The sequence below is a fragment of the Falco punctatus genome (genome assembly GCF_963210335.1).
Source record: "Falco punctatus genome assembly, chromosome: 1".
Classification (NCBI taxonomy): domain Eukaryota; kingdom Metazoa; phylum Chordata; class Aves; order Falconiformes; family Falconidae; genus Falco; species Falco punctatus.
In genome coordinates, this window is record NC_137580.1 from 88,819,750 (window position 1) to 88,847,120 (window position 27,371).

The following is a 27,371-nucleotide window of genomic DNA, read 5'->3' on the forward strand; positions in this document are numbered from 1 at the left end:
TCCGCTCTCAGAGGGAAGCTACCTAATCAACTGGTATTGGTCACCATTCTCGTCCAGGTGACTGTCAATTTGAAGAATGACATGGTTTAATGTCATTACTGAAGCCCCAAATTGCTCATTTTAAGTTGAAAATTCTGTTTTGAGGAAAGCATTACTGCTATATGAACATGACTCACGCCATGTTGAAGCAGGGCTTTGTGAAAACTGTCTTATCTTTTGGACAAGTTCCTCAGTCTCCACTACAAAAAAACCCAACATTGTGGTGTCATCTTACGCTAAGTTCAAGCATACCTTAAACACATTTTAAGGAGGTTTCTAATTAAAATATTTAGCATCATTACAACCCAGAAGAACATGTAGCAGGGTTTTTCTAGTGACATGAGACCAAATAACAGCTTTATTTACAACTTAACAATTAATACATTAGTTCAACTTTCATGTCTGCACACAAGGAAGTCTTCACAGCATCAGAGCAGAAAAGCAAGGCCTAGCTATTTTGTACATGTACAGACCAATAAATTGATTGTTTGCAAGTATGTGATTAGGTACAGAAGCGTTACATTTAAACATTTCAACCATTTAAGTCAGTAAGAACAACCACACTATACCTTTAGCAAAATAAACTGAAGTTATCAATGCGTTTGGCTTCGTGCAGATCAGCTGATGATCTTTAGGACTGTGTATAGATGTTAAGACCAAAAGCTAAAGTTGATCCTAAGTTTTGTTCAAAAGATCAGCATTTGTACTGAAGTGTATGTAATGGCTAACCATGTGAAAGACTTTTCCCATACACCTGCACCACCTTTCAAAACTTTTCAACTTTATCCTTGAAAATGCCTATTGTATATTCCCTCTTCTTTCCCCACGCAGAGGGAAAAACTACCATGAGAGTTAGAACAGAATTTTTCACTGCAAATATAGACTCAGGCTATAAAAGTTGTGTGTTCCTAAGGAAAAATTCTCCCCGTATCTAAAGAGAAAAATAAACACAAGAATACAAGCTCAATGTACAGATCTGAAGATGGGCCTCTATCTAATGTAGGTCCATATAAAGCAAAAGAACATAGTGCTTTGCTTCTCAGGAAGCTGCATTTTCCATAAATGCAGCTGCTAGCATGCTTTAAAACATAGTACTAAAAATTCTACATGAAGAGAGCCTTCTAATTCTTCGGAGAATGAATGACAAAAGAACTACACAAGAAAAAGGAAACATGATCTTTAAATTCAATGCACCATACAAAGTAGTCAAATCCAGATATAAGTCCACCGTTTTCCAGAGAAAGCTGGTTTAAGTTTGATATCAACCTACAATGTATTTGCCCAAGAGGAGTCCTGTCATGTAAGAACAGACAAGTTTTTGTCAGAAATATTTATTAAACAAAGCTGATACCAATGCACATGTAGTCAAGTTAATACTCCCTAATAAAAAAAAAAAAAAAAAAAAAAGCATGTCTGTCAAGACCAAAATTATCTTCGCTTCTGGAAGATGTTGCCACGGCCCATACCACGGCCTCTTCCTCTTGCAGCCACTGAAGAAAGAAAACACCAGGGATGACATGAATTTGACATAACTGCATTTTTATCTCAACAAATGACAAGCAAACCACAAACAACACTCAAAGCCTCTGATTTAGAGGCAAGGAAACAAGGCTATCCTAGGAAGGTTCAGAAAGCGGTATGGCAGCAAAAGCTTTTTGTAAGAAGAACCAGAACTAACGGTTACACAGTCTTGCTACTTAGATCAGATGCAGTGAATATTCACATGCTTTGTGCTCCTCCTGAACTGACGCACAATTTGTATAGCCCAAAAGGTTTACAACCCCACACTCTTCCAAGGTTTTGCAACAGAATTCCATATGTTTCAACAGATGTTACTCCCCTGTGTAACCTTCCTGCATTTGCTAGAGTTAACCAAGGACTTTGTGGCCCATTATTGCTCAATCTTGTTATAACTAGATTGTTCCCCTGGGAAAGGTACAAACGAGAGTGAACTAAATAGTGGCTAATAATTAGTTTCCCAGTAGTTTTAAGTACCATCTTAATACATCTGAATTTGTTCTTCTACAAAAGCTTAACAACAGCACCTGCATCCTTCCCTCACTACTCCAAACAGCCAGTGGCCACAACCACTGGAAAACAGAAGACAAAGTTTATATAAAAGCCTCCATTTAACACAACTACTCACTATATCTAAATTACAGTAGCATCAAGATTATATATTCAGGTAATTGGACAGTTTCTTGACTCCCACCATAAGATGAAATACACAGAAAACCAGTGTATGAGCCAGTAATCTTTCAGTTTCTTACAGCTTATGTGTCCTCAGCAATAGTTAAATTTCCGGCTCTTCTACAGCAAAATGGAGGGGGACAACAGATGAACAGACACCACACAGATGATATAAATAAATTGTACCCACCTTGAGCTTTGAGAATAGCTGCTTTTCCTCGCCCAGCCCCAGAACCCTGGTTTTTGTTCTTCATGCTTTTTAGCATAGGAGCATTCTTCAACATATCTGGTAAAATGAGAAACCGTATCTTGCTACCTCTGATGTACACCTGTTCCAGCTGTGCCACTCGTCCATCTCTGTATGTCACTGTAATGTTGGACATCTGGAAAGAAAGTAAAGATTAGTCAGGGCTCACAGAGGCCTCTAGCACAGTTCTGAATTCCTGTTTCTCTTGCTTACAGAATATACAGCCAGGATTCAAGTACCAAAGCAAACACTTCCCAAGCATAGTGTTTCCTCAACTGGAGTTGTAACACGAGACATCCAGGACCACTTAAGCATACTCCTATGCCTGCCACTATTCAAGCAGGCCCAGGACTTTCTCTCCAGTTTTCAAGTTAGTTTTATTACCTTTGTTAGTTTTGCTTTCTCGTATTGGATCAGTTGTAATAAAGCTGTTCTAGTCCTAACTAGAAGGAAGCATTTTGATTTCAACAATAACTTGCCTAAAGTCCATCAAAATTAAGCCCTCTTGGGATAACTAAAATAGCATGCATTAAAAAAGGCTTCAAATTTTAAAACCAAGGTTTTTTCATTCTTATGCTCACTGACTTTAAATAAAGAACCCCAGCAGGAAAAATTGTTCACAGAACAGAATCTTAAGAACTCTGATACTATCATCAGGAATGCCCAATCTGACCCAAAACCTGGGAAGAATAAGCTCTGGCCTCTATGGAGCGCTCACTAATCCTGAATCCATTTCATTATGGTAAGACAGTGTATGTGTAGCGGTAGTTTCCTTTATTCCAAGACTAAAAAGCAATAGTCTTTTAGTCAAGCTGCCAATAAGCTAGCTACCAGCCTTCCCAGGCACAGATCAGATAGCCTTCCCTCCATCCTTCTGAAGCAGGTATACCTGACAATTCATGTTGTCTTCAGCTTCAATAAGTTTGCCTCGGTAAACTTCTCCAGTATTGGTCTCACATGTCACAATATGGCCTTCAGCCTCATGCAGGACTTTAATTGGCACTCCAATTGACATGGTTGCAGTGCTGTGGCTCTACACCTGAGACAACAAAGAGAACAAAGGATGAGAAAATTGTAGACTAGGTTTTACCTACACAATCTATAATCTTTCCCAGTGTAAAGCACTGACTCTCTTGCCCAAGCACACCATATACTTTGATAATACATTTTCTCTAGAAAAATGCCCGCAGGAATAAGAGTCTTAAAAGCCCAGCAAAAGTTAAGTCTTTTCCAGGTCTTTTCTGATCTAGGCAATTGTAAACACCAAACAGACCACGCATGCCACCAGGTGCGCCTCACACAGACGAGCCCCAGGCGCGCCCATAGCGGCACAGCCAGCCTGCCCGGCTCGCACACGGCAGAACCCAACGGGCTGCACCACGAGGGAGCCCGGCCACTCCACTGGCACACACCACAGCCCCGGCCACCGGTCCTCCCTCAAGTAAAGGCCGTTCGCCTCAGCGCTGCCCCGAGGGCAGGGCAGGGCAGGGCCGGGCCGGGCCCGGCCCGCCGCACCCCCCGAGGCGTGCGCAGGCGGCTTCACCCCCTCAGGCCCCGGCGCCCGCACCAGCCCACAGGCCCCAGGGGATGCGGGGCGGCCCGGACACTCCCCCGCAGGGCCCGGAGAAGGCGAAGCGCGCTGCCGCTCCCAGGGGCGCGCCGGGGCCCCGCGCTCGGGGCCGACCCCCCACCACTCACCGCCCGCCAGCCGCCGCAGCCCGGGCCCGCGCTCTCCCCTAATGGCCTCCTCCAGCTTCCCGCCGTGCACCGCGCGCCGGAACCGGAAGGCGGCTGTGGCAGCAGGACAGGCCCTGCCCTTCCCTTCCCTTCCCTTCCCGCCCCGGGCGCCTGGGGCCGCGCTGCCGCGGCACCACGGTTCCGCCGCAGTCCTGTCCCGCCGGCCGGGGACAACCCCGTCCCGCCGGCGGCGCCGCCGCGCTCCTTGGGCAGGGCTGGCCACCGGCGCGCCCTGCGCTTCCCCGCCCGCCCCAGGCCGCACCCCAGCCCGCGGCCCCGCGGCCCCCGCCCGCCGCGTCATGCCCCTGCCCACCGCCACGCCCGGCCACCGCCCCACACACCGCGGCGCCAGCGCGGGGCAGGCGCCCCGGGGCCCGGCCCCACGCAGCCCCCGCCCCCGGGGCCGGAAGAAGCCAGCGCCGCGCCGAGGGATGTCGAGCCGCCGCGGGCCGGCTCGGCGGGGCCGGCAGTGAGCGGGCGGCAGGCCCCGCCACCGCCATGAAGAGCCCCCGGGAGCCTGGGGAGCCGCCGCCGCCAGGTCAGTGCGCCCCGCCGCGGCAGCGGGGACGGCCCCGGCCGCCTCCCGCCGCCGTTCTCCTCGCGGGCGGCCGGCGGGGCAGAGGCGAGCCCTCCGCTGGGCGCTCCGGGGGGGGGAGCCGGGCACGGCCCGGGCAGCGGGCGGCTCTCAGGGGCCCCCTGGGAGGTCCTGGGGCCTCCTCCGCGCTCCCGGGGCCGGGAAGGTGCCAGTTGCGCCGGCGGCAGCGCGGTGGCCCCCCGGCAGGCTGGCTGCACCGAGCCGGGGTTCAGTGTTACGTAGAGCCGCGGCACGGGCCGGCTTGTGCCTTACCGCGGGACAGCTGGCAGGCACCGCCGGAGAACTCTGGGTGTGTTGGGAAGCGGGATGGCTGGAAGCTGGACATCCAGGAAAATTAAAGTTACTCCCCTTGGAAGCCTTCCTGTAGAAAACATGTCCCTCTTCAGTTACTCTTGGGACCTGACAGAGACCCTGGGTATTGGCAAAAAGGGAACAGGACCATAATGTGCCAAAAAAATGACTACAAGGTAATCTGAGATCCTGGTTTGAGGAGAATCTGGGAACTGGGTTTTCATTTTTGTTTTAGGACACTTAAGAGCACCTTCCTCTAACTAAAAAGACTGAATATAGCAATGGGCATGCCACTCTCCAAAATCCTAGTTCAACAGTGGCACAACTATGAAAAAATATTTGGAAAGCATCCAGAATATCTATATTGGCTTACCCCTACAGTAGGCTATAGCTTTGTTAAAAATAATATAAGGTTACAAACATTATCTAAAAAGTTATATAAATAATGTTACATCAAAACTAGAGCAGTCCAAATGTCAAATGCGTTTCTAATCCCATCTTAATGTAGTTGACCTTGTGTGAACACAACTTTTCAAAGGTCCTTTCTAGATCAAAGGTGAGGTTATTGAGAAAAGCCCTTTCTAATTAACTTGCCTTGATCGACATTGAAGTAGCAGTAACAGGCACAACTCTTCAGGTCCTTTGAGTGGTTGGGGCGTTTCTGAAACTGAAACCGCCGCATTGCTGACCCTATAAAAATAAAAACAGAGGCCAGCAGGATGAAATTACTTGTATGCTGGGACTTTTTGGTAGAGATTGTTCTTTTTCCCTCTCCCTTTGTTGAATTATTGAGGGAGTTAATACAACAGACCAACTGGTGCTGTTTGTGAGCTTTGTTAACCTAAAATTACTCACGTAAATTACAATTCCTGAGGAAAAAGACGTCTGTAGAAAAGGCTCAAATGTGTGGGGCTTGTAAGAGATCAATGCCTAGAGATCGTGGTTGTGTCCGTCTTCTCATGGTTTGGTCTAACTCCTTTTGTAGCACAGAAATACATTCAGGTACAAGAGAAAGGATGAATACCTGTGCCTTGCCTGTTGTTTTTTAGGAGGGGATACAGCTTCATAGTTAGGGGCTGGCAGTTATGTCACCCTGGAAAAAAGAATACAATGAAACTTCCAGAGGAATATGGAGTAGACCATAGAGCAGAGGATCCAGGTATGGAACAGTACAGGAGTAAGATATGAAACCAAATGCTTAACTGTACAGAAATAGCAAACCTACATTCCCCTAAGAAAGAAAAAAACACCTGCCAATCAGATAAAGTAAAAAAAAGTTCCCAAGTTTCTGCAACTAGAGTGCTGAGGACAAGCTGACTTTTAATGCTGAGGTACGGCAAAAACGTTCCTGTGTGGATCGACATCTGTTGTGTTTTACTCACCATGGGGTGTTTCCACTACAGTTGACTGCATCCAGCTGAAAGTACCAGTCATTCAGCAGCTGTACCACTGGGACTGTGGGCTAGCCTGCTCCAGGATGGTGCTTCAGTAAGTGACTCTTCTGGTTTGACTAGGCGGGAGATCCTGTCCCATGGGGAGGGGTAGCAGGAGGCAATGTCCAGGGAGAAGAGGTGTTTTGAAGCAGCTTTGAGTTTAACTTAGCCTTATGAGAGCACTTATTCTCAGGAACCCTGGGAGAATTGCTGCTGCTTGGGCCTGGCACAGCTCTCCAGCAGGAACAAGGGAAAATATAAACCAAGATGAACTTCAGACCCTTTTGAATAATTGACTGGTTTGACAGAGGCAAAATACCTGATCAGCTGTAAGAACTTTGCAGGATGGCCTGTTTAAGCTGATAAAAAGCTATCCCTCTTTCCTGTGGTTACAATTCAGAACTGATACGTAGCGCAGCAATTCACCCGATTCCTCTCTGTGTTGTCAAGTCACGGGCAGGTATATCCCAGTTTATGAGTATGTACCACCTCTGTCCTGCTGAGCCCCCAGGCTGTGGGATGAGTGCTTTTGTTCCAGGAGTAGTTTCAATTTCAGACGATGCACTGTATTGCCCTTTGGGTTTTTTTGGTTTTGTTTTGGTTTTTCTTTTAACTAGTAGCTGTCCTGCTGAACTCCTCTTTCCTTCCACAGAGGAACATGAGCTTAGGTGCAGGAGAAATACCTATTTAGATGTCCACTTAGTAGATATGAAGCAGAAGATTTTCATTTCTCTCCATCCCTTCTGCCAAGACGTTAGTCCGTGTGCTGGTAATTTCCCATCTTGACTACTGTAACCTCTGCCTCTTTATTCCCTTTACCTCTTTGCCACTCCAGTCTGCCCAAAACTTGGCCTCCAAGATTAATCTTCTCACCCTGCTGATCTGACCTTGTTTGGCCTGCATCCTCAATTCCAGTCCTTTCCCCCCGCCCCCTCCATTTACTTCCATTTGTTTTCTGACTTCCTGAACTTTCTGTAACCACCTCTCTGCACCCCTTTGCCATCTGTCCCAAGCTTCCTCCTGACTTCATCTCCCCTTTATTGCCTTTTGCGCCATCAGTGCCCAAGACAAGCCTCCTTTGAATATTTACCAACTTCCTTTACATTTTCTCCTTCTGAAATCCATCTCTTGCGTGAAGCAAGTTTTAGTCTTTTAACACTTCTGTGTTTGCTCTAATATGCTTGTACATTTAGACTGTAAGCCCTTCAGGACAGAGTTCTATACTTGCTCAGTATAGCTTGCCTGTTGTACAGCACCTGTACACTTCTAGCACTATAAAACAGTGAAGATACCCATCAGTTCCAATTTTAAAAAAAGTCAGCAATAAATTCAGTTAAATATTCCCTGCTCCCTTCCCTTCCCTTCAATTTGTGGCTCCTTTGTGGGTTGGGGTTTTGTTTTGTTTTGGTTTTTTTGTTATTTCTTAGCCAAGCCCATCATTTCAGTTTTAATGCCCTGTGATGTGGAGGCTTGGGCTACAGCATGCATTTTGCTTCCCCTAAGATCTCTGCTTCCCTTCCCCTGCCTTTCCTGATACCATAGGTACCTGAATCATTTGGACAACGATGAATTTCAGAAAGCCATCCAGGAACTCCAGTTAACAAAGAGTATCTGGACTATTGACCTGGCCTACCTAATGCGGCACTTCGGTGTTAAGCATAAATTTTGCACCCAGACGCTTGGAGTGGACAAGGGCTACAAAAATCAGGTTAGTGTTCTTAGCTATTGGGAGGCAGCAGACAGTTTTAAAAGCCCTGCATGTCATGCTATAAAAGCCCTGCTGTGTTACTGACAGTTAACCACAGTTCCTGTAAATAAGGTTTGCCTGTTGCCAAAACTGGCAGAAATCCGTTCCAAAGGTGAGGCTAGACACAATCCCACATATCTTACATATCTCTGATGCCATAATATGAATTTTTTAAAAAGTTTTCACGTAGTGCTGTTGAAAGGTTCCAGCCTATTTGACAGCCTCAGAGACTGAAGCCCTCTACCTACAGAACAGGTTCAGCCTGGGCAGCAGCAGTGCTAGCTTCCACGCTTTGCCCACCACCGTGCCTCAGCCCTGACCTGGAAGAACCACCTCTAGAGGTGAGAGGGGAACTCAGCGCCCGTGTCCAGTGAGAGCCTGGCCTCTTCATGACTGCCAACAAGGGGGCCCATGAGGGCCTGCAGTAGTGGTGGCGCTTCTAATGCAAGCTCCTGCGCAGTACAAACCAGACAGGCTTCTTTCATGGAGGCAGCTGAATAGCCACTGGATAGAAATTACAGCAGTAACTGACAGGAGTGAATTTAAACTTATAAATGAGAGCTGGCACTCTTATCCTGTTACCAGTGAACTAAGGGAGAGATCTCTTATCCCATAGTCAGATCTCCAAGTTACGCAGGCCCTTGCTAGCAAGGATGGTAAATGGTGGATTACCTAAGGTAAACATCATTCCAGTTCATAACTTCTGTTATCTCCACAGTCCTTTTACAGGAAGCACTTTGACACAGAAGAGAATCGAGTGAATCAGCTCTTTGCACAAGCCAAAGCCTGCAAGGTGTTGGTGGAGAAGTGGTAAGCATATTGTTTTCTTTCCTTTCTCTTTGGAGATTCTGTGGGCCCCATGCTTTTCTTGGACTCACCAAGCTAAACTGGTGAAAGAGACTGAAATCAAGCCCTGAGCCTTTTTTGTGAATTACAGTCTTTCTACTGTATCTGTGTCAAAAAAAAAATATGGACATCAAGAGTTAATAATGAAATTCGAGGAAAAATAATCACGACAGAATAAGTGATTTGACAATGCTGACAGGAGTCGACTTATGATTTGAATTTGATTTTCCATTAAAATTAGCCAGTAGGGCGTGCCTACAGCACTCTTAATTGGCCATTGTTGGAATTAAGGGGAGTGCTACATGGGCACACAACCCATTGTTCCCAAACCTATGCAAACATTATAGCTCTCTGTTCCTAGACAGACACGCAAAGATAAAGCTACCATACAAGCTTTTGCCAAGGGGAGCATGAAATAAGGAACCTCCATGAAAGAACCACAACCCCAGGAGAAGGGGGAAAACTGCAGAATTGTTTCACAACTGACAGTGATATTACACATGGGAAATAACTAAGCATCCATGTTCAGCTTGAGTTGCATACCTTTTGTAGTGAAGCTGGATTTGGATCTCTGTTGTCAAAGTGGGGTAAATGATTAGGAGTAAGGGAAGAAACTAGGGTACCAGGCAGCCACAACAGCATTTGAATGCTGCAATGCAGCTTTCATTTAGCAGAATCGTTAAGTGTCCTTCTTAACATACACGGAGTCTGTATGGTACCATCTGTTTAACTAGAGCTGTGACAGGACAGAAGGGACAGTCAGTCCATCTTGCTTTAGCAGTCTTAAAATTGTGGCCTTGATCAAGGCAGGGACAGAGGGCGTTATCTACCCATGCAGTACTGAGGCTGGGGCATCAAAGAGGAGAAGCAACGCTGGAAAAGATTAAAAAGCACCTGAGGTGCACACAGCCAGGACATCTGGAATGTATCCAAGGGATGAGTTTCTAATGCATATGGAATACACCATCTGCCTCAGTAAAGGACAGCTTTTAACAGATGAGATTATAGGTTATGTTTGGTTTATCTTATTCTCTGTAGGAGGTACTACAGAAATAAAGCCTCAAGAGCATCAGGTAGTCCAAAACTGCAACTGGGAGAAACACACTCCTGTGTGACAGAAGCAAATTTGGTTAGTGATTATACAATCTTTAACCATTCAGTCAATAAAGATTTGGTACTTCAGAGATAAGCTTTTCTAAGAGCAGGGGTTTTCTAAGAACACTTCACTTCTGATTTTCCCACAACAGAAGTATCTCAAGTTACTGAGTGAGTTGCCAGCTCCTTTAATACTATTCTCCGGGGCATCTAATACATTCCAAGGTTATATTACTGCAGAATCTAGAGATGTTGCTCTGCACTTTCAGTAGCAGCAATGAAATCAAAAGGCCTTGAATGACAGAGGTTTTGTCAGGCTTTGTCTGTAGCAAAACTTGTGGGGTTTAACAGCAAAAAGCTGTACCCGTGGTATAAAAATAACTATGCCAGCTGCACGTCATAAGTACTGTCCCACATCACACACTTCATTGTGTACCAGTCTCTTTCCCAAACTTGTTAATAAGCATGTCTGGGTTTCGGGGTTTTTTTTGCAGCACAGTAACTGTTCAAGACATCCAAAACCATCTGTCCCAAGGTCACATAGCCATCGTCCTAGTGAATGCAGTCCTGCTGTTGTGTGATCTTTGCTCAAGTCCTGTCAAATACTGCTGCTTCCTTCCCATTGGACAGAAGTGCTTCTGCAGGAATCCTGATTATCAGGGCCATTTCATTGTGTTATGTGGCTACAACAAAGCCTCAGGGAGTATTTACTACAACAACCCTGCCTATGCTGACCGTGAGTAGCCTGGTTCCTTTTGGGTGGATTCTCAGCCACTGCATTACTAACATGTCTGTAACACAGAGCCACAGCTGGACTTCCCCTAATAGTGTGCATGTATTTCTAGCATCACTAACCAATTTGTCAGAAGGGGTTTTGCCACGTTAATTAAATCAGTGCTGCATTTTTTGCTGTGATTTACTGGAGGCATCAAGATAGTCATTCTAGCAAACTTGCTTGGCTTTCACGTGGGTTAGTGTGAGATGCTGAATTGTTCCTGTGTGCAGAGTATAACAGGATGGCCAATTTGGTACCTATTTACAGCATTACTTCCGTGAGCACTGCCTTTGACGTGAAGAGATCTACCTGAGTAAAGCTGTAACCCTAAGCTGACAGGTCCAGTCCATATACTACTTACTTTTCTTTGTAGAGGCTGCTAGACCCAGTATAAGAGCTTTCCACAGGCAAAATCTTCTGAATTTTTACTAACAGTTTGTTCCTCTTTAACAGGAACATGCTGCACCAGCATTAGTAACTTTGAGGAAGCCAGGACAAGTTATGGCACTGATGAAGATATTCTTTTCATCTACGCAGACAGCTGACATCCACACCTGATACTTCTGGTCCTTTCCTGTGCAGTCTGCATGGCAGCTGGCTGCTTGTCTCAGGACTCCCCCTGCAGAGACCTTGCTCCTGAAATGCAGTGGGATCTTAAACAAGGGAGGCTTTATAGACATTGATAGGACTATATTGCAGTGCTGTCTTTACCTTTTTTTTCCTGATGATGTATCTGATTTTGCAATGTATGTCTTAGTTTTTTGGGTTTTATTTTCCCCTCATTTTCAACGTTGCACATTTGACAGCAGTTTTAAAATACAGGCCCAGAGTCTGTTCACTTTGAGCTTATTTTCAAATTAAACGCATGAAAAAAAAGCACTTGGTAACACATGCATAGGTTTAGGTAAACAAAACCAGGGGGAAAAAAATACAGTAAATACCTGTTTCTCTCTTTCTGTCAAAGCATCAAGGGCTGATCTTCATCCTAAATCTAGGGATTAGAGGTTCAGCAGGGTATCATGGAAGGAAAATAATACTAACCTAAACCACTTTTAAATAACAAAAAATGCCTTGCTGGCTCATCAGTATTGTCTGCATTGTAGGATGAAATACATTTACTCAAGGAAACTTTCCTTGTACCAAATTCACCTTACACAGATTTAGCATTTATGCCACTGCACTGAATTTTGAATTGCAGTTATTGGTATTGTTCCCCTCTACTACAAGCTTGACTTCTTTTGGCTAAATCCCCTAGGATGACTGCTCAGAGCTCTGCATTGCCCCAGAAGTTTTAAGTGACTATACTTTATTTGTACCTGGAAGTCTTTTATTGCTCTTTGCAAAAACCTCTGAACATCATGCCACCCACATGTGCCATTTCCTGCAGAATCCATTCTAAATACAAATTTTAAACTTACTAAGCAAATACAGAAAATGATCGTCCACCCTCATGGTATACATTCTGTATGTAAACTGTGAATATCTGACAGCATATACTGGATTGCAACTAAAATGCTGAATCATAATTTGAGCCAAATTTTCCTATGGGTATTAGTTCAGTGACCTTCCTTCTAAGAAGAGCTGAAATCAATTGAGAGGGAATACAAGTAAAAAGACAGGAACTCAGCTTTTCTAGCTCTTATACCATAGCTGTATTTGGATTAAGTTGGAGTTACTGTATTCAGACATTATCAAGTGAAATTGTTAGCAGCTTATTCATCATCCTTTCATGTATTACCTGGGTTTAATCACTTTGCTGATGAGTACTGTAAAGTGTAAGAAATAGCCACCCAGTTCAGATTCATCCATCGCAGCTTCCTACAAGTCTTCATCTCCAGTCCTGCCTATGCTGAAGTGGGTAGAAACATTAATACTGATGTAAAGCTAGCAAAATTCTAGTTTGCTCCTAAGACTGAGATCCCACACCTTTGGCATGGTTTTAGGAAAAGAGCTGTTCAAGTTCTGGAACTGCATGGAATAACAGTAAAAGGACATTGTTATTTTAGTGGTGGAAATAATAAATAGGAATCTACTTTCAGCTTGGTAAAAAATTTTTCTAAGGGAAAACTTACCAGCTGTTGACTTACAGAAAAGTGTCTGGAAGTGGAATCAAGAGCGCTACTTTGTACAAAGGCTAAAAATGGTAACAGACATTTAAAATGGAATAGCCTTTAAAAAGTTCTGAACAAAAAGTATGTGACAGGACATTTTCACTGTATCAAAATTTCCTTATCAGTGGTGAAGGTGGAATACATTCTGGTACTTACACTTGCAAAATGAGTAAAAATTGGGATGTGGTTTGTGAGTAGTGGAACCAGTACATTAGTGCCACCAGCAGAATCCCAGAAAAAAAAATATAAAACATATTGCAGGTAATGCCTTCCGACAACTCCAAAGTAAATCACCAGAAGGCTACTGATCTGATAATTTTTATGTCCAAGTCCAAATTCATGATGTTTGATTTAGAGAGATTGTATTAGCTATGTTACTAATTAACAGGTATGTAAACTACAGGTTGATGGAGTACTTCATTAACCCATGCATTTTCAGGTAGGTAGTTTTTCAATACCATTAAACTTCACGGGATTTATTTTAGAGCGGACCTGGCTAGCTAAATAAAACCAGTTCTTACAGAAGGCTTGTAATTGATATTTAGCCTCTTACTAGCTCAGTTATGGGAATGCAAATCTTCAGCTTTTACATAAAACATGAACTTAAGGGCATGCTAAGTGTTCTGAAGTGCAGAGATAGATGTAACAATATTGACTGTTAAATGTTTGGTACACAGTGTTTAACAACTTGAACAAAACTGAAAGATAAAAAACAAAGCTGTTTAAGCCAATACAGACAACGAGAGAGCTCCACCATCTCACCAGGATCTCTTATAGCTGCCAAATGGAAGATAGCTGTGAGAGATGAAAGGAAGAAGCAAAAGCCAAGTGAAAAGACTTGAGTATTTATATGACATAAATTCAGATTAAAAAGCTTACTGCAGAACATCTGCATTTTCTGAAACTTTGTTTCCCATTACAAGATTGTCTATCAAAATACTTATAAAAATGTTTTGTCACTGTTTCCTTCATGATGTCAATAGCAAAGGAAGGGGTATTTTACATGCAGGGATTTTATACATAAATATATTTTTATTTGTAATTAAGCCATTCTCAATAAAGGTTTAAAGTCACAGATAACCCTGTAACATAACGTAGCAAGTGCATTTATTAACTAGATTATTAAAAATGTTGGAAAATCTTTAGAAGATGTGTTACATACTCCACTGAAAATGGCACTGCTGAAATTGTAATTTGGAAAAAAAATTAAAAATAGTTCAAATATTTATTTCAGCTATAAATTCATAGTTGGTAGGCAGTAAATTGTATTCATTCTGCACTTACTGAACACCTACTGCATCACCTGAATCATACAAAACAAAATTTCAATATAAACTAATAGCTGAGAATAGCAAATGTATTGTTGTTATCCATATTCAACCGCTGTTTTGTATAATCCACAAACACTGAGTATCCCACCAGAATGCAGCTGCAGGGAAGTAGTTTTTAGTACACATCTGTATCCCTAAGAGCATCTCATGGCTTTCTGTGTGCAACCATCTGTCTGCAGCACTACTTCTGTACCTTGAGGGAGGCCCATCAAAGGTACTGGTCCAACTGTGGTTGTAATAGATAGTGTAAAGGGAAACAGACCCAAAGTGGTCTTGCTTTAAAGTACCCATAGATTTTCGGCTAGGACGTCTGGGACATTACTTAGCTCTAATGGAACTGCATCAATAGTTCATGATTTAAAAAACAGATGAAAACAATTTATGCCTCCTTTCTCACTGAATTCTGCATTTGAGTAGAGGATGAAAAATGGAAACCAGAGGTAAATAGACACACAATGCAAAGCTTATGTAAAATTTTTTATGTCCTCTGAATTCATTATCTCCATCAAAGTATATCATGGTACTGAATAAATTTCATCAACATTTTATATCAATGCATTCCTACTGGGTACATTCCTAGTAAGGGACAAAAGTTTGGACCCAGAGTAAATGACAAAAAGCCTTAACCCCAAGAAGCCATTTTTCAATTACTTAACGCTTTTTTGAATCCTATTATTGAAAAATTGATTACAGGAAATTAAATCAACAACAATAACTTGTGATCCACAGTAAAGCTATCATCCATCAGAACCTTTTAACTTGTTACATAACATTTGAATGTAATGAGATGCTCTCTCTTACTCTTGGATTATATTCGGTACAAAATGAGGCTGGACTGCTTCAGTGAGCTTCTCTGCATACATTTCATATCTACCAGTCATCTGGAAAAGAAAAATCAAAGCTTCAGTTCTTCTAAGTGAGCTATGAAAGTACTTCAGTAGAAAATATTTATATATACTTGGGGTTTTTATGATGATATATTTAATTGCCCCAAACAGTAAAATCATAATTAACTCAAAATGCAAGACCTCCAGTGCCTTAGCACAAACTAATATACTTCTTTTATAAAAGAACTTGCATTGTGTTGCCTAAAGCTATACCTCTAAAAAAGAGTAGAAGTGCATTTCCACTCTATAGAGTAAAACTTTAAAATGAACACCTTCCTGCTTTGCAGCGCTCCTTCATTTACAGTCATGTCCGCTGACTCATTACTTATGGCTCTTTTGGTTATCCTGAATAGCTGAAAGTTGAATGTGAAAGGTGGACTTGCCTCTCTTATGCATCAACAATATTCTCTTTAAAGTAAGTTATGTCAATGAAGGCAAAGGAGTGTATCTGTAATTATGTTTTCATATTATGCCCTTGACAACCGATGAACCCTGCTGCCAGCACGAATTTTGCATATGTGCCACTGATGTTATTTGGGCTGCTCTTACTTTATCCAATAATAATACAAAACACTATCACTGCTTTGGGTGATACAGTAAGCTAGGAGGCTGAAATACAGCATTTTATATAGTGCTATCATCCTCTTCTGAAACGCAGAGTCTACAACATTGGCCCTGAGAGGAACGAATTACTTCTTTTGTGCCAGAGTGTAATGAGGCCAATTCATTTAACTATTTTGCTGCTCTGAGTTTAGCAAAGACATTTTACTTCATGTCCCTTTCAGGCATCATTGAATACAAACTGCAGATACCAGAGCAGGTTAAATAGTTCCTACTTGCTGTCAGGGGTTTTTCTGCAGATAACTGATGACTTCATACTTCCTCCTTCCCCTCATAGCAAGAATTACTTCTGTCTTGGCCACAAATGAGAGGAAAATAGATATGCCCTGTCACATAAACAAAAGCCACAGCTATGCCTTATGTGCCAAAAGACCAACAATATCAATCCACACCACCAACATAAAACTAAGGTGCTGAAAGCACAAGAGTTGAATACAACAGAAAGTAAGCAATTTATACAAAACAGCTAAAGGTCAGTGTTTTGCCTTTACTGTTTGTTTTTCATAATCAATACAACTGCTTGTGTTCAGATACCCCTACTAAGGTGTTGGAAGCAACGCTCCATGTGCTTCCTGACACACTAAACCTCTACTCTGCAATAAGGGCCTCAGACTTCAGTGGCAAAGCAAAACTAAATGCCTGCCTGACTTGAAAAAAACCTGGGAAGCTCTCAGCAATTTCATTCCACTATGTCAACAACCATATACCTACCACATGTATCTGTAAAATAACGAATACAATTCTGTCCAGAAGATGACCTGAAATTACTTCTTGTCTTTAGTCTCTGTATATGGATTGGCAGCATTAGCAAAGAAATAAAACTCTAGCTAAGAAATTACTATGTTTCAATTAGAAAGTTTTCAGCATTTCAAATCCACAAAAAAAAGTATTTTTGCATCAAATTGAAATCAAAACACATTATATACTACACTATATTGTAATGCATAAGGTGGTTCCAAATAAGCTAGCTCTATAAAACGAACGTATGCTTGCAGTAACATTATGTACAAGAATTGACACTCCTTGCAAATGATTACTTATTTTAAATACTAGATTATCACTGAAGAACCTGCATTGTGATGGTTGCTAGCCAGGAGTTAGGACTATTAGCCTACTTACTTAGGATTCAAATCATGCTGATCTTAAGAGAGGACAGGAAATATTCTAGTCTGTAGCAGTACTGAGGACTAGAACAAAAAAACCTGCATCCACAGAAGTAAGCAAAATGTTTTGTTCATCACAAAAGCCTATGTAAGAAGTTGCCACCTCTTTTCTCCTTTTGCTTGCCTCATTTGTTGTTCCAACAGAGTATTTGTGGGGCCTGCCATAAACTTGATCAGACTAAAAGAAGAAACTAGTGCCATTTGTTTGTTTAAAAATAAAAATAAAAATCTGGTCACCTTGCTAAACCAATATACAACATAGCACCCCACACAGCCTGTACTTGCACAACTGAAGGGTTTGCAGCTGCAGTGCTGAGGTGGCAATTTCTTAAACTAGCACTGCTGCTGGGCAAATTAAATCAAATTACACCCTCAGGAAAGATGTTCCAAATTAGCTCCATCTCAGAATACAAAAAAAATAGTAATAAATAAGTTTGTTAAAGTCACGTGGAGAGGCTTGCAGCCATCTTAATCTGATACAGATAAATTCAAAAGTGTGTTAGGATGCTTCAGAGATTAATGTACACAGTTCTTTCTTTGTGGCTATCCAGAAATTCAGGGAGTTAACACTGCAATAAGTTTGCATTCAGAAAGTTCTCAGAAGCTTAAAGATTATTTTGATTTTGGGTTTTCAGTGAATTTCACCAAAACTGACCAGTAAGGCCTATAAGAATATAAAGAACTACCATATTAGGCCTGATCAAAGGCCCATCTCAGCAACAAATGCCTAAGGAAACCGCACACATTTCCCCTAGCAGTCTTCGGAGCTCAGGCAATCCACACTTAAGGACCAAAGGTTAAGTCTTTCATTTAAAGCTATTAGCCTAGTTTCCCTGAATTTGGCTGCTCCTTTTCAGAATCCATTTATGCCTTTAGCCTCCAGAACATCCTGTCAAATTAGTTCAATTTAAGCTTCAGACTGTTAAAAAAAAAAAAAAAAAGTCTGCCTTCTAACTATTGTAAGATTATTATGAAATCTTGTTTGTTCTAATACCATATGTAAGTCTACTTCTTTATATGCAGGCTTACCTTAAAATTCCATTTGTCACTGACTTGCCTGCAAAGATTTAGATCCATCTCTACCACCAGAAGTCCATCCTGAACGCGAGAGAGACCTGGGGTCCTGCTGCCATCTGGTGCAGCTACGTAACTTGAGCCATAAAAATAGCCCAACTCATGGTGTGCTTGAAGAAATTTTTTAAAAAGAATGTTAATGTGATATGCAAATAAGTATACAACTTCACATGCAGTGTCCCATAAAACCTGGCTCAATTTCTTGTGGTTTCTTGCCTCCTGTGCTTTAAGCAAGGTATCATCCTGAAGAGTCACAGCACAATCCTAAGATAACTGCAGCTTTGACCAGTAGCTATTTTCATGCACAGTACAGCTTTGACATATATCAAATTAACAGGAAAAAACTCACTGCATTGCCTTTTAAACAATGCATGATTATGCTTTCCCATTATTAAGTCTCTGAACGCAAAGGCTTTGCTTTCATTGTTTTTTTATCTGGAATTTAAATGAGTTCAAATTGTCAAATCATACATTTTCAAAACAGATGACAGAGATGAACCCATTCATTTTTGAGAACAAGGTCAGAGGTGAAAACACGGGGATTTGAGGCACTGAAAAAACATCTGACTTTATGTTGCACAACTCTGAGTTGTGCCAAAAATCAGCCACATCTGTTGTACTAAGCAATGCATACCACTGACCTTTTCCATGCAACTGCTACAAACACTTAGCTCCCAAACTAGCTAGAAAAGTCTCAGACCCACTCCAGATGAAACCAGACGGCTTATAATTTGTCACAGGACAAATTACAGTATTTCAACATATAAGTGAAATACATACAAGCAAATCTCATGCTTTTCTTTGAGCAGTCTCTTCTTTAACTTGCAGCAAATCTCTGAAAAAGGGCAAAATGGCTTGGCTGGTGATTTAGGCTAGGGCTATTACTGTTAATCATCTTAAAACTACAAATAAAAAAGCATACATGTACTGGCAACACAGGCTAATTTGTAGGATTTTTGTCTTCCAGTCCTACAATACTGCATTGACTCCAAAACTTAGTCCTTTGAAAGTATACAGAAGCCTTATGCATCAACTTCTGGTAACCACATACCATGGTACCACCACCTTCAATAGGAAGTGCTGTTTTCCTCCAGCTTACAAAACAGCAGTCTTATGTAAGGCAGTCGCTACCTACCGCAGCTGTCGTGGGAGAGACACTTGCAGGAGAGCTATCATTTCTTTAGACTTTCTAGCTAACAATTATCAGCAAGCACTGAACGTGATTTCTGCACATACCTTCTCTACCATCTCCAGAAGTAAAGGCATTTTTGTAGTATTCCTGTGAAATAAGAAGAATCCGTAGGTGGCAGTGTAATTCCATTTCTTCAAGAAATCCTTGCTAGTCTATCTTATTCAGTACAGAAATTTATATAAATCTAGTAAGATTTTTTCTGGCATACTATCAGAACTGTCTAAAGGGAATCACCAGAGGGGCCTAGTTTCTACAATGTATAGGCTGGAAAGCAGTATCTCTCTGTATCACAGCCTATTCACACACTTTGGGGAACATGCCTCGTATCAGTTTCACAAGTCTAGAGAAGCAGCAAAAGAGGAGATATTTAACCAAACACATCTTTGTGTATTACAAAAGGCAGCAAATGTGTTCACATAACAGCAAGAACAAGTCTAGGTTTTTGCAGGGAACCTAGTAAAAGAACACACATGTAAGAATGTCCTATTGTTGGCGATAATAATTCTCATTATAGAATTTCAGTGTCCAGAAAAAGGCAGTACCTGCACAACAGCAGCCAGTTGTGTACCACTAACTTGAGGATACATTTCATTTTCAGTCACATTGGCTAAAAGAATACTGATTTCACCACAGAAACTAGGAGAATTAGCAAATGGGCGGGTGCCTATTACAAAAAGAGTGATTCAAGAACAGGAAGCAGCTGCAACCAAAAAGTAGGCTGCCAGCACAAGGCAGCTCTCAATTTCTTTTATCGCTGTCCATCTTCATATTATAAACACTAATAGAGTAGTTACACAGTAATCTATGCAATCTAGCGCTATTCAGTTCATTACCTTGAATTAACTAATGCTACAGTACCTAAATTTGGAAATGAAATAATAAAGTGAAGATACGTACCGTTCCTACCCTGTTGATGGCACAAGTAAAACAGTGATTAGCTATGGCAGCATTTCTTGCTTCAATTGGCCACAGTGACTCGCTGCAATACACAGAAGAGGAGGCAGGTATTCACTGCTTGTCTACTTCAGAGTTAAATTTAGATTATGACTGTTTCACACTGTATATATTCTGTCAAAGAAGCCAAAGTTAGCTTCTAAGATTGATCGTGCTCTTACAATCAAAACCTCCCCAGATACAGCCAAGCACTATAATTATTTTCTGCTAAAATATAGGTATAAACAATTCTATCTGATAACTTGGTAAATATGGCTTTGTCATGGCCAAAAAAAAAAAATTAAAAAAATTGACACATCTCAAGATTTTCAAAGCAATTAAAGAGTAAAATGTTTTACTCTTCAAATTATGTAAAGGGTTTACACGCGTGCTTTCACATTCCATTAACTTTCCAATACTAAATACCAATATACCAAACATAATTCTGCAGCAAAGCTAGAAGAGATTCATGCAAGTTGCCTCCTTTTTTTCCCCAAATGGTCCAACAGAGGCTTCTGCAGCAGTGAGTGAAAAAAGAAAATTAATTATGGGAATAATATAAAAAAAAAATTGAAGGAAAATAAAAATCCATTTCCACCAAAATTTCCTACTTCTGTTATTTCAACCACAGTTTTCATAGCACTTTTGAGTAAGTTACCTTTCTGTGGTGGGTTGATGAAACAGAAAGCATGTTTAGCAAAAGCATCCTGGTAACTTCCCAGTAATTATCTACTAAATCTAAATTATCTCACTAAATTTACAAAAAACCAAGAGCTGAGAAATGAGAAATAGAACATTCCTTCTCCTTTAAAAGCCTTTACCTCTTTTCTAAAGGAGATTTCAATTCTGACTGATGTTTAAAACTGAAATAGTCTTCTTATGAAATAGCTTGATACACAGGGATCAGACTGGTTAATAGAAGGTCTGGGAGTCCTCAGAGCTCCAAAACAAAGGTGATACAATTTGTACACTCCTGTGATAGCATGTACCTGCCACATTCTGAATATCAAGACAAGGTTGCAAGCATCTGACTCATTAATCTCCCAGTCAGGCTCAAGAATCTTAAGAGATGGTCATTGGACTGATTGAAAGGACTTGGTTTATTGCCTCTTTTCTCAATTGCTTTGAGTCTGGCAGCCACCTCTTCTAAGAAAAAGGGATTTTATTGAAAAGCTCCGGCAAATTACAATTTCACAGAAGAGAGACAGGAAAAAAGGCTAACGCCAAGAAGCGACCCCAGAGACAATTTTTACATGGGCCTCAAGAGTCCTCTTCCTGCAATAAAAATTCTATGCTTAAAAACAACCAAGTGAAAGCTAATAATTAGGAGAGGCTGAAGCACACAGAGTACCAATGAAGTGCTGTATGACTACAGGGTAATTTCTGTTTGCTCTTCTGTTAATGTAATGGGCTATAAGTAGACAAACATCACAAATACTCCAATAGTGACATAAATGCCCCAAAAGCATTGTGTATTAATTCATCTCTTTTCAAAAGACATTTCCCAACACTAAAATTATCTTTTTTTTTCCCCAACCTAAAATTTTTTCCCAACCTAAAATTATCCTTTACATCAAAAAAATATTAAAGGCAGTTTGAATGACAGAATACTGCATCTAATCTACAGTTCTACTCTCCAGGTTTGTAAATACAGAGTTCTCTGCTTCAGAATTAGCTGTGTGTAAATTTTATGCCTTTAATCTGTATTTAACCATTTCTACCCTATTATGAATGCTTATCATCCTCAGAATTTTCTAGCAAAAAAAATTGTACTCATATTCTTGGACCTTGTTACAGAGACAGAAAACCTCCAAATTTACATTAAACAGGTAAAGTGAGAGGATTAGAGGAATCTTGAAGAACTGGAAAATGCTGGGGGAAAAAAAAATCCCTCTTACATTTCTAACTCTTCCATTGTCTTGCATATCCAGTTAGCAAGTCTATACTGCATGAACATTGCATACATTAAGGTTTATAAACTTACACTGGAAAAATCTGTTCCTCTAGATTTAAAGAAATAAAAATGGAAGTATTCTGCACTTAGTCCATGCATACAAGCCCAGCTGAAGAGAGAGAGAAGAGAAATGAGAAAGAATTTTTACTGTTATAAGAGATCAATATGTCTTCTTTGTTTGCTACAGGATTTATTTACTTGTATTACAATATCATCAGTAACAATAAAATACGCTTCTGTTAGCTTCCTAAAACTTTCCTTTGGAGCTGGAAACTCAAAGAGACTTCAGCTACCCCCAAATATTTTTTTTTAACTCACAAAGGAAATGTCTTTGTTTCAAAGAACTCTGCAAAACCAGACTTCCCCCATTGACCTTGTAACAAAGCTAACCACTTATGCTGAAAAGGGTTAAAAATATTAATACTTCTAATTAACCATAAACTACCATCACTTCCTCAGTCATGTATATGTAATCATCACACATTACTAAATTACTTTTCAGAGGCTACTGTTATCAGTGGGGAAAAAAGGAAACCACAAAGAAAAATCACAGTTGTTCTACTATGTGTTAAGCTGATGCATAGACACACTCTGGAATCCCATACCTCAATTTACAAATTGTCTAAGTTGGAACTTGAAAGTATCAAGTAGTACAGCAAAGGACAGAATACAATGAGAATGAAAGGAAGGCATGGTGATTTTGTCAAGAAGAGTGCTCAAGAGCCACTGAAACCATTTTTACAAGGTTTCCACCTAAAGAAAGCCCTCCCTGCCAGCACTGAAGAAATGCAGTTATTTTGCATCACATTATAGTACCCCACACAATACACAGCCTGTGTCAGACAATGCTTTGGAAGCATGGCACATTCAAAGGTTATATTGAAACGTGACTGATGATAATAATGTAGAGGCAAAGCATATTCAAGAGCTAATCCACAAATTAATCATTATGGGCTAGCTAAGAAGTATACTTTCTTAGCTCACTGAGCTGGTTTTCTTTTTTCTTTTAGGAAATCAAGTCAGTAGGGTGCAATTAATGTCAATCTGCAGAAGATTAATCTCAAGGGAAACAGTTTACACTGGTTCAGTCTGGTTCAAGAGGCCTGATAATCACAAAATTGCCAACAGTTTAAAAAAAAAAGTTTCTGAGAAAAAGGTTTCTCAGCTTGGCTCTGAAAACTGGAATTTGATATCTACTTATTGACTCCTAGGTGGACAACGCAAGCTGGCAAGCTAAGTCTGAATGCAAATTACTACTGCCCATCATAAAGCAAAAATACTACATAGATAATCTAAATAAACTTTTATTAGTTTTCAGGATGCTATCTGGATGCTTGTTAACTCTGACTCAGAGGCAAAAGTCCTGCAGATGTACAACTGAAGTTCTGGAAGAGAATCAGTGGCTGTAAGCAGACTGGTAGCCCAAAACTCCAGGTGGAGAAGAATGCAGATTCCTTCATGAAGGCAAAACAAGGAGGCTATATCTCCAGTTCCAAGACCTCAGCAAGATGTCCCAGAGAATGACGGGCTCAGAGGTTCAGTTAACCAAGAAAGCATGCAACAGCCTAAATCAATTCGTATTTTACCTGAGAGATCCAATAGTGGCTGAAGGGTTAAAGATGATCTCTGCTCCATTCATACTAAACATGAGCCAGTTCAGAGGGTGATGGCGCCCATAGCAGATATTCACAGCAATTGTTCCAAACTGTGTCTGAAACACCGGGTGTCCTCTATTTCCTTCCATATAGTAAGTAGACTACAAGCAAACAAAACAAAACAAACAGAAAACCACAAAACCACTTCTTAAAAAAGTGAGAAGTACCACCTCCAACACTGCTTTGACACTTCCCATTTTCTGGTTACCAGCTTCAAGTCATTTTAGACCATGAGTAAGGACAACACCCTACATTTAGTACAGAGCTGCACTACAATGGGTATAGAGCAAAAAGTGGCTCTCAGACTGCTGAGATCAAATTCAAGACCCTTTCTGTTTCCTTTCACTTATACTACACCTAAGCACTGTCTGACTTTAACATAAATGCTTCTACTAATGCTAGAAACTCCTGCAGAAGCTTAAGAGAGATCCACAAGTCACCAGACTTAAGGTACCTCTCTTGGTACTTTTACCACATCAGAAAATTCTCTTGTCTCCAGGATCCTTTGACTCTGATTAAAGATCAAAAAGATTAACACTGTCTAAAGAACATGGAATTCCTTTACAGTCAGCTTGTTACATAATGACTGCAGTAATTTTATGAATGCTATAAGGAAATAGCATATAGCTAAGACTGGTTATTTAAATTTCCTATATGCCTGTTCCTCTGAACAAACAGAAGGCTTGAAATAACCACCAGGAAAATCACAGGATAAATCAAGAGAACACTCCTTAACGAAACTGGAGCCAACTGTTGGCTAAAAAGATCCCATTTACCGTATGCTGCAAAATTTTATCTTATCATATCAAACATTTCTAAACAGAAATGCACTGGTTCCTGTAAAAAGTACTGGTAAAAAGAAGGACAAGGCATTGTTAACAGCTATCAAGAGAGACAAACATTCACAGAGATATTTTAAATTAAATGTACAGAAATGGTTCTTCCCAGGTGCAAGAAAAGGGTATGTGTGGAGTCACTCACACTTGCTTGCCCAGTAGTAATCAAACCCCCAAGAAAGTCTCAGACATTAGCAGGAAGAGCACAAAAAACGTAACAGAAAACATAATTTTGCTGGTTTATAAGAATTCTGCGTGCCCACAGCTTGAGTACTCTGGGCAATTCTAGTGTCTGCATCTCAATAAGGATGGAATAAGCAAAGGCAACTGAAACTATGAAGGGGATGGGGCAGCTCCCTTGTTAGGAGCAACTACAAAGGCTCTTCAGTCTGCAGGTGGAAGGCTGAGGGTAGTATGATGAGTAAGATCTGCAAAATCACAAAAGCGGTGGACAAGATAAAAACAGAAATCCCAAAGCAGCAGCAGTAGTGGGTATTGACTAAAATTACACTCTTACACCTGTTTTTAACCAAAGTAACTTTTTCTGTGCAAGCAGGCAGTGCACTTCTGAAATGTGCTTCTTTGTTAAAGCAGGTTCAGAACAGATTAGACAAAGTCATTGATAACACATCCACAGATATGAAACGAATGAGACAGGAACATGCCACCCAACATTCCTAACACAATGACTGTGGATACCAAGGGAGTACAAAGGTTGCAGAGTGGCCAGACTTATTCCTAACAGTACCTTTTTGTGATGATCTCAGAGACAGAAAAGCAAGGTACACAACCCACCAGCCTGACCCAGTGGGGCACGTCTCTTACCATGTAAGAAAAGCATGTTGTAAAGCAACTGTCTTTTTACTGAAACTACCTGTCCATGGTAACAGCTGCTGCCATTGGTCTTGAAGGAAGCCGAACCACATCAGGCCCAAAGCAAGCACAGTTACAGTCGGGGAACAAACTAGGGCCTCAACAAAGTGTAGAACAGCATGCTAGACACAGGGGGATCATCTTCTGAAACCAAGGATTGGAGGTTCAGTATGCCCACTAAAAGTGACATCTCATGTTTCTTATTATCAGGTCTCATGAAATTGCACAGTCCTTGGGCACTGATTTTATCTCCTTTCATGTCTGTAGAGAACATGCCATGTGGCAGGCACTCACACAATCCTTTTTCAAAACAATTCCGCTGATTGAATATATTTCCATTTTTTCTCTATTCTCAGTTTTCTTTCATTACAATAGGAGAAGAAAACCAAGAATGCTATTGCTTCAGGGAATTCATCAGTTCTTATTTCTTTATTCCTCACCAGAGGTCATAATCATCTCCACAGCAACAAACTGTGATGTTTCAAGACAGATTGATTTTTGTTTATTTATATGCCCTCCCACACATGGCTGAAGAGGTTACAGACCAATCTCTTTCCCCTTTCCATTTAGTTCTCACCGATTCAACAAGGCTGATTTTAACAAGGCTCCCTTCCCTATCTGCTCCACAGAGACAATCCACAAAAAATAATTTCAAAATTCAGGGCTTCCTTGGGGGTTAACTTTGTTGATAAAGAAAACAACATTAAAGTAACAGAGATGAGCATAAACCTCCCCTGTAGTCTTGGTGGTTTCTAAAGTTCCTCTATTAGAATTGCTCAGCTTAAAAGAATGGACTTAATGCTTTGCTAACAAAACTAGTTAAAAAGACAGTACTGTTTTGGGTAAATACTACTTGCACCTATAATGAGGTAGCTACAACAAGAAATGTCAAATCATTATAGTATACCTGCAAGATATAGACAGTTTTGTGGTAATTCTGGCGTTATAAGAACTAAGTCATTTTTGGAATTATGCAAAACTCTTAATGAAACCCTATTTATACTTCACATGGAAAAGTAAAAAGTTGCCTTTCATTACACTCTTCTTGTGCCTTTCATTACAGTTTCATAGCTGGAAACAAAAGTTTCTTGGAATCTGTTGATGCTTCACAAACCACTGTCTGGAAAACTGAAAGACATCATATTTTAGCACAAGCAACAGGAATATTTTTTTGTTGTTGTTTGATTACAGAAGGAACAAATAAAGGATGTGAAAGTAACCAAAATTCATTTTTATTAGTGCTTGTATTTTATACGGGTTTGCTAGTTACTGTTTTGCTAGCTAGAAGATAGATCCGATAAAATAATATTTAATATCAAAAGAATTGTTAAACACAGAAGTCAACACTGGTGACTGACAGGCCTGTGCCAAAAATCCATTGTGTAGAAACCTATTAACAGCCGCCTCTGAAGAAACACAAACCAGTCTGATCAGGTCTGGAAGCCCAGGTCGAAACTTCCAGAAATCTTTGAACACAAAGTTCCAACACTCAAAAACCCCTTTTAAAATTAATAAAAAAGCAGTTTAGATTCTGAAGCCTCAGTTTAGTCACTGGAGCATTTGGACAGGGAACAAAAGCAACTGCAGGTATACAGCAGCCCCCAGTGCTTAGAAGAAAGGCTCTGTTAATTACTCACCTTAGCTGTCAAGGAGAGATTTAGTTAGGTAAGACAATGTATTTTTAGACTTCAGTTAATTTTTAATCTTGATCTTTCTGTTTGTGATAATTCTGTAGATGGATAAACA

The 27,371-nt window shown here is 40.9% G+C and overlaps 3 protein-coding genes across 8 annotated transcripts in view; 1 reads left to right on the forward strand and 2 right to left on the reverse strand.

Annotated features, from left to right (window-relative positions):
• Positions 1 to 379: 379 nt before the first annotated feature.
• SNRPD3 (small nuclear ribonucleoprotein D3 polypeptide) lies at positions 380 to 4,322 on the reverse strand. The gene is made up of 4 exons (XM_080393002.1): positions 4,175 to 4,322; positions 3,366 to 3,515; positions 2,420 to 2,612; positions 380 to 1,529 (listed from the first exon to the last, which is right to left on the reverse strand). The coding sequence occupies exons 2-4, from the start codon at positions 3,489 to 3,491 to the stop codon at positions 1,468 to 1,470; spliced, it is 381 nt and encodes a 126-aa protein (XP_080249128.1). The 5' UTR covers positions 3,492 to 3,515; positions 4,175 to 4,322; the 3' UTR covers positions 380 to 1,467.
• A 257-nt stretch (positions 4,323 to 4,579) lies between these two features.
• Positions 4,580 to 14,199, forward strand: GUCD1 (guanylyl cyclase domain containing 1). The gene is made up of 6 exons (XM_080392893.1): positions 4,580 to 4,751; positions 6,503 to 6,587; positions 8,075 to 8,240; positions 8,998 to 9,089; positions 10,715 to 10,956; positions 11,449 to 14,199. The coding sequence occupies exons 1-6, from the start codon at positions 4,712 to 4,714 to the stop codon at positions 11,538 to 11,540; spliced, it is 717 nt and encodes a 238-aa protein (XP_080249019.1). The 5' UTR covers positions 4,580 to 4,711; the 3' UTR covers positions 11,541 to 14,199.
• UPB1 (beta-ureidopropionase 1) overlaps positions 4,760 to 27,371 on the reverse strand; it is a 38,235-nt gene continuing 15,623 nt past the window's right edge. For 5 of the 6 annotated variants that reach the window (XM_080392301.1, XM_080392300.1, XM_080392299.1 and 2 more), the window contains 7 exons: positions 23,848 to 24,017; positions 20,272 to 20,353; positions 19,419 to 19,461; positions 18,138 to 18,292; positions 15,239 to 15,318; positions 5,694 to 5,789; positions 4,760 to 5,169 (listed from right to left, as the gene is read on the reverse strand). In XM_080392301.1, coding sequence (XP_080248427.1) covers positions 4,899 to 5,169; positions 5,694 to 5,789; positions 15,239 to 15,318; positions 18,138 to 18,292; positions 19,419 to 19,461; positions 20,272 to 20,353; positions 23,848 to 24,017 — 897 coding nt within the window. In that variant the 3' untranslated portion in view covers positions 4,760 to 4,898. Of the gene's footprint in view, positions 5,170 to 5,689; positions 5,790 to 15,238; positions 15,319 to 18,137; positions 18,293 to 19,418; positions 19,462 to 20,271; positions 20,354 to 23,847; positions 24,018 to 27,371 lie in introns of all 6 variants that reach the window. The other variant, XM_080392298.1, reaches the window with a different exon arrangement.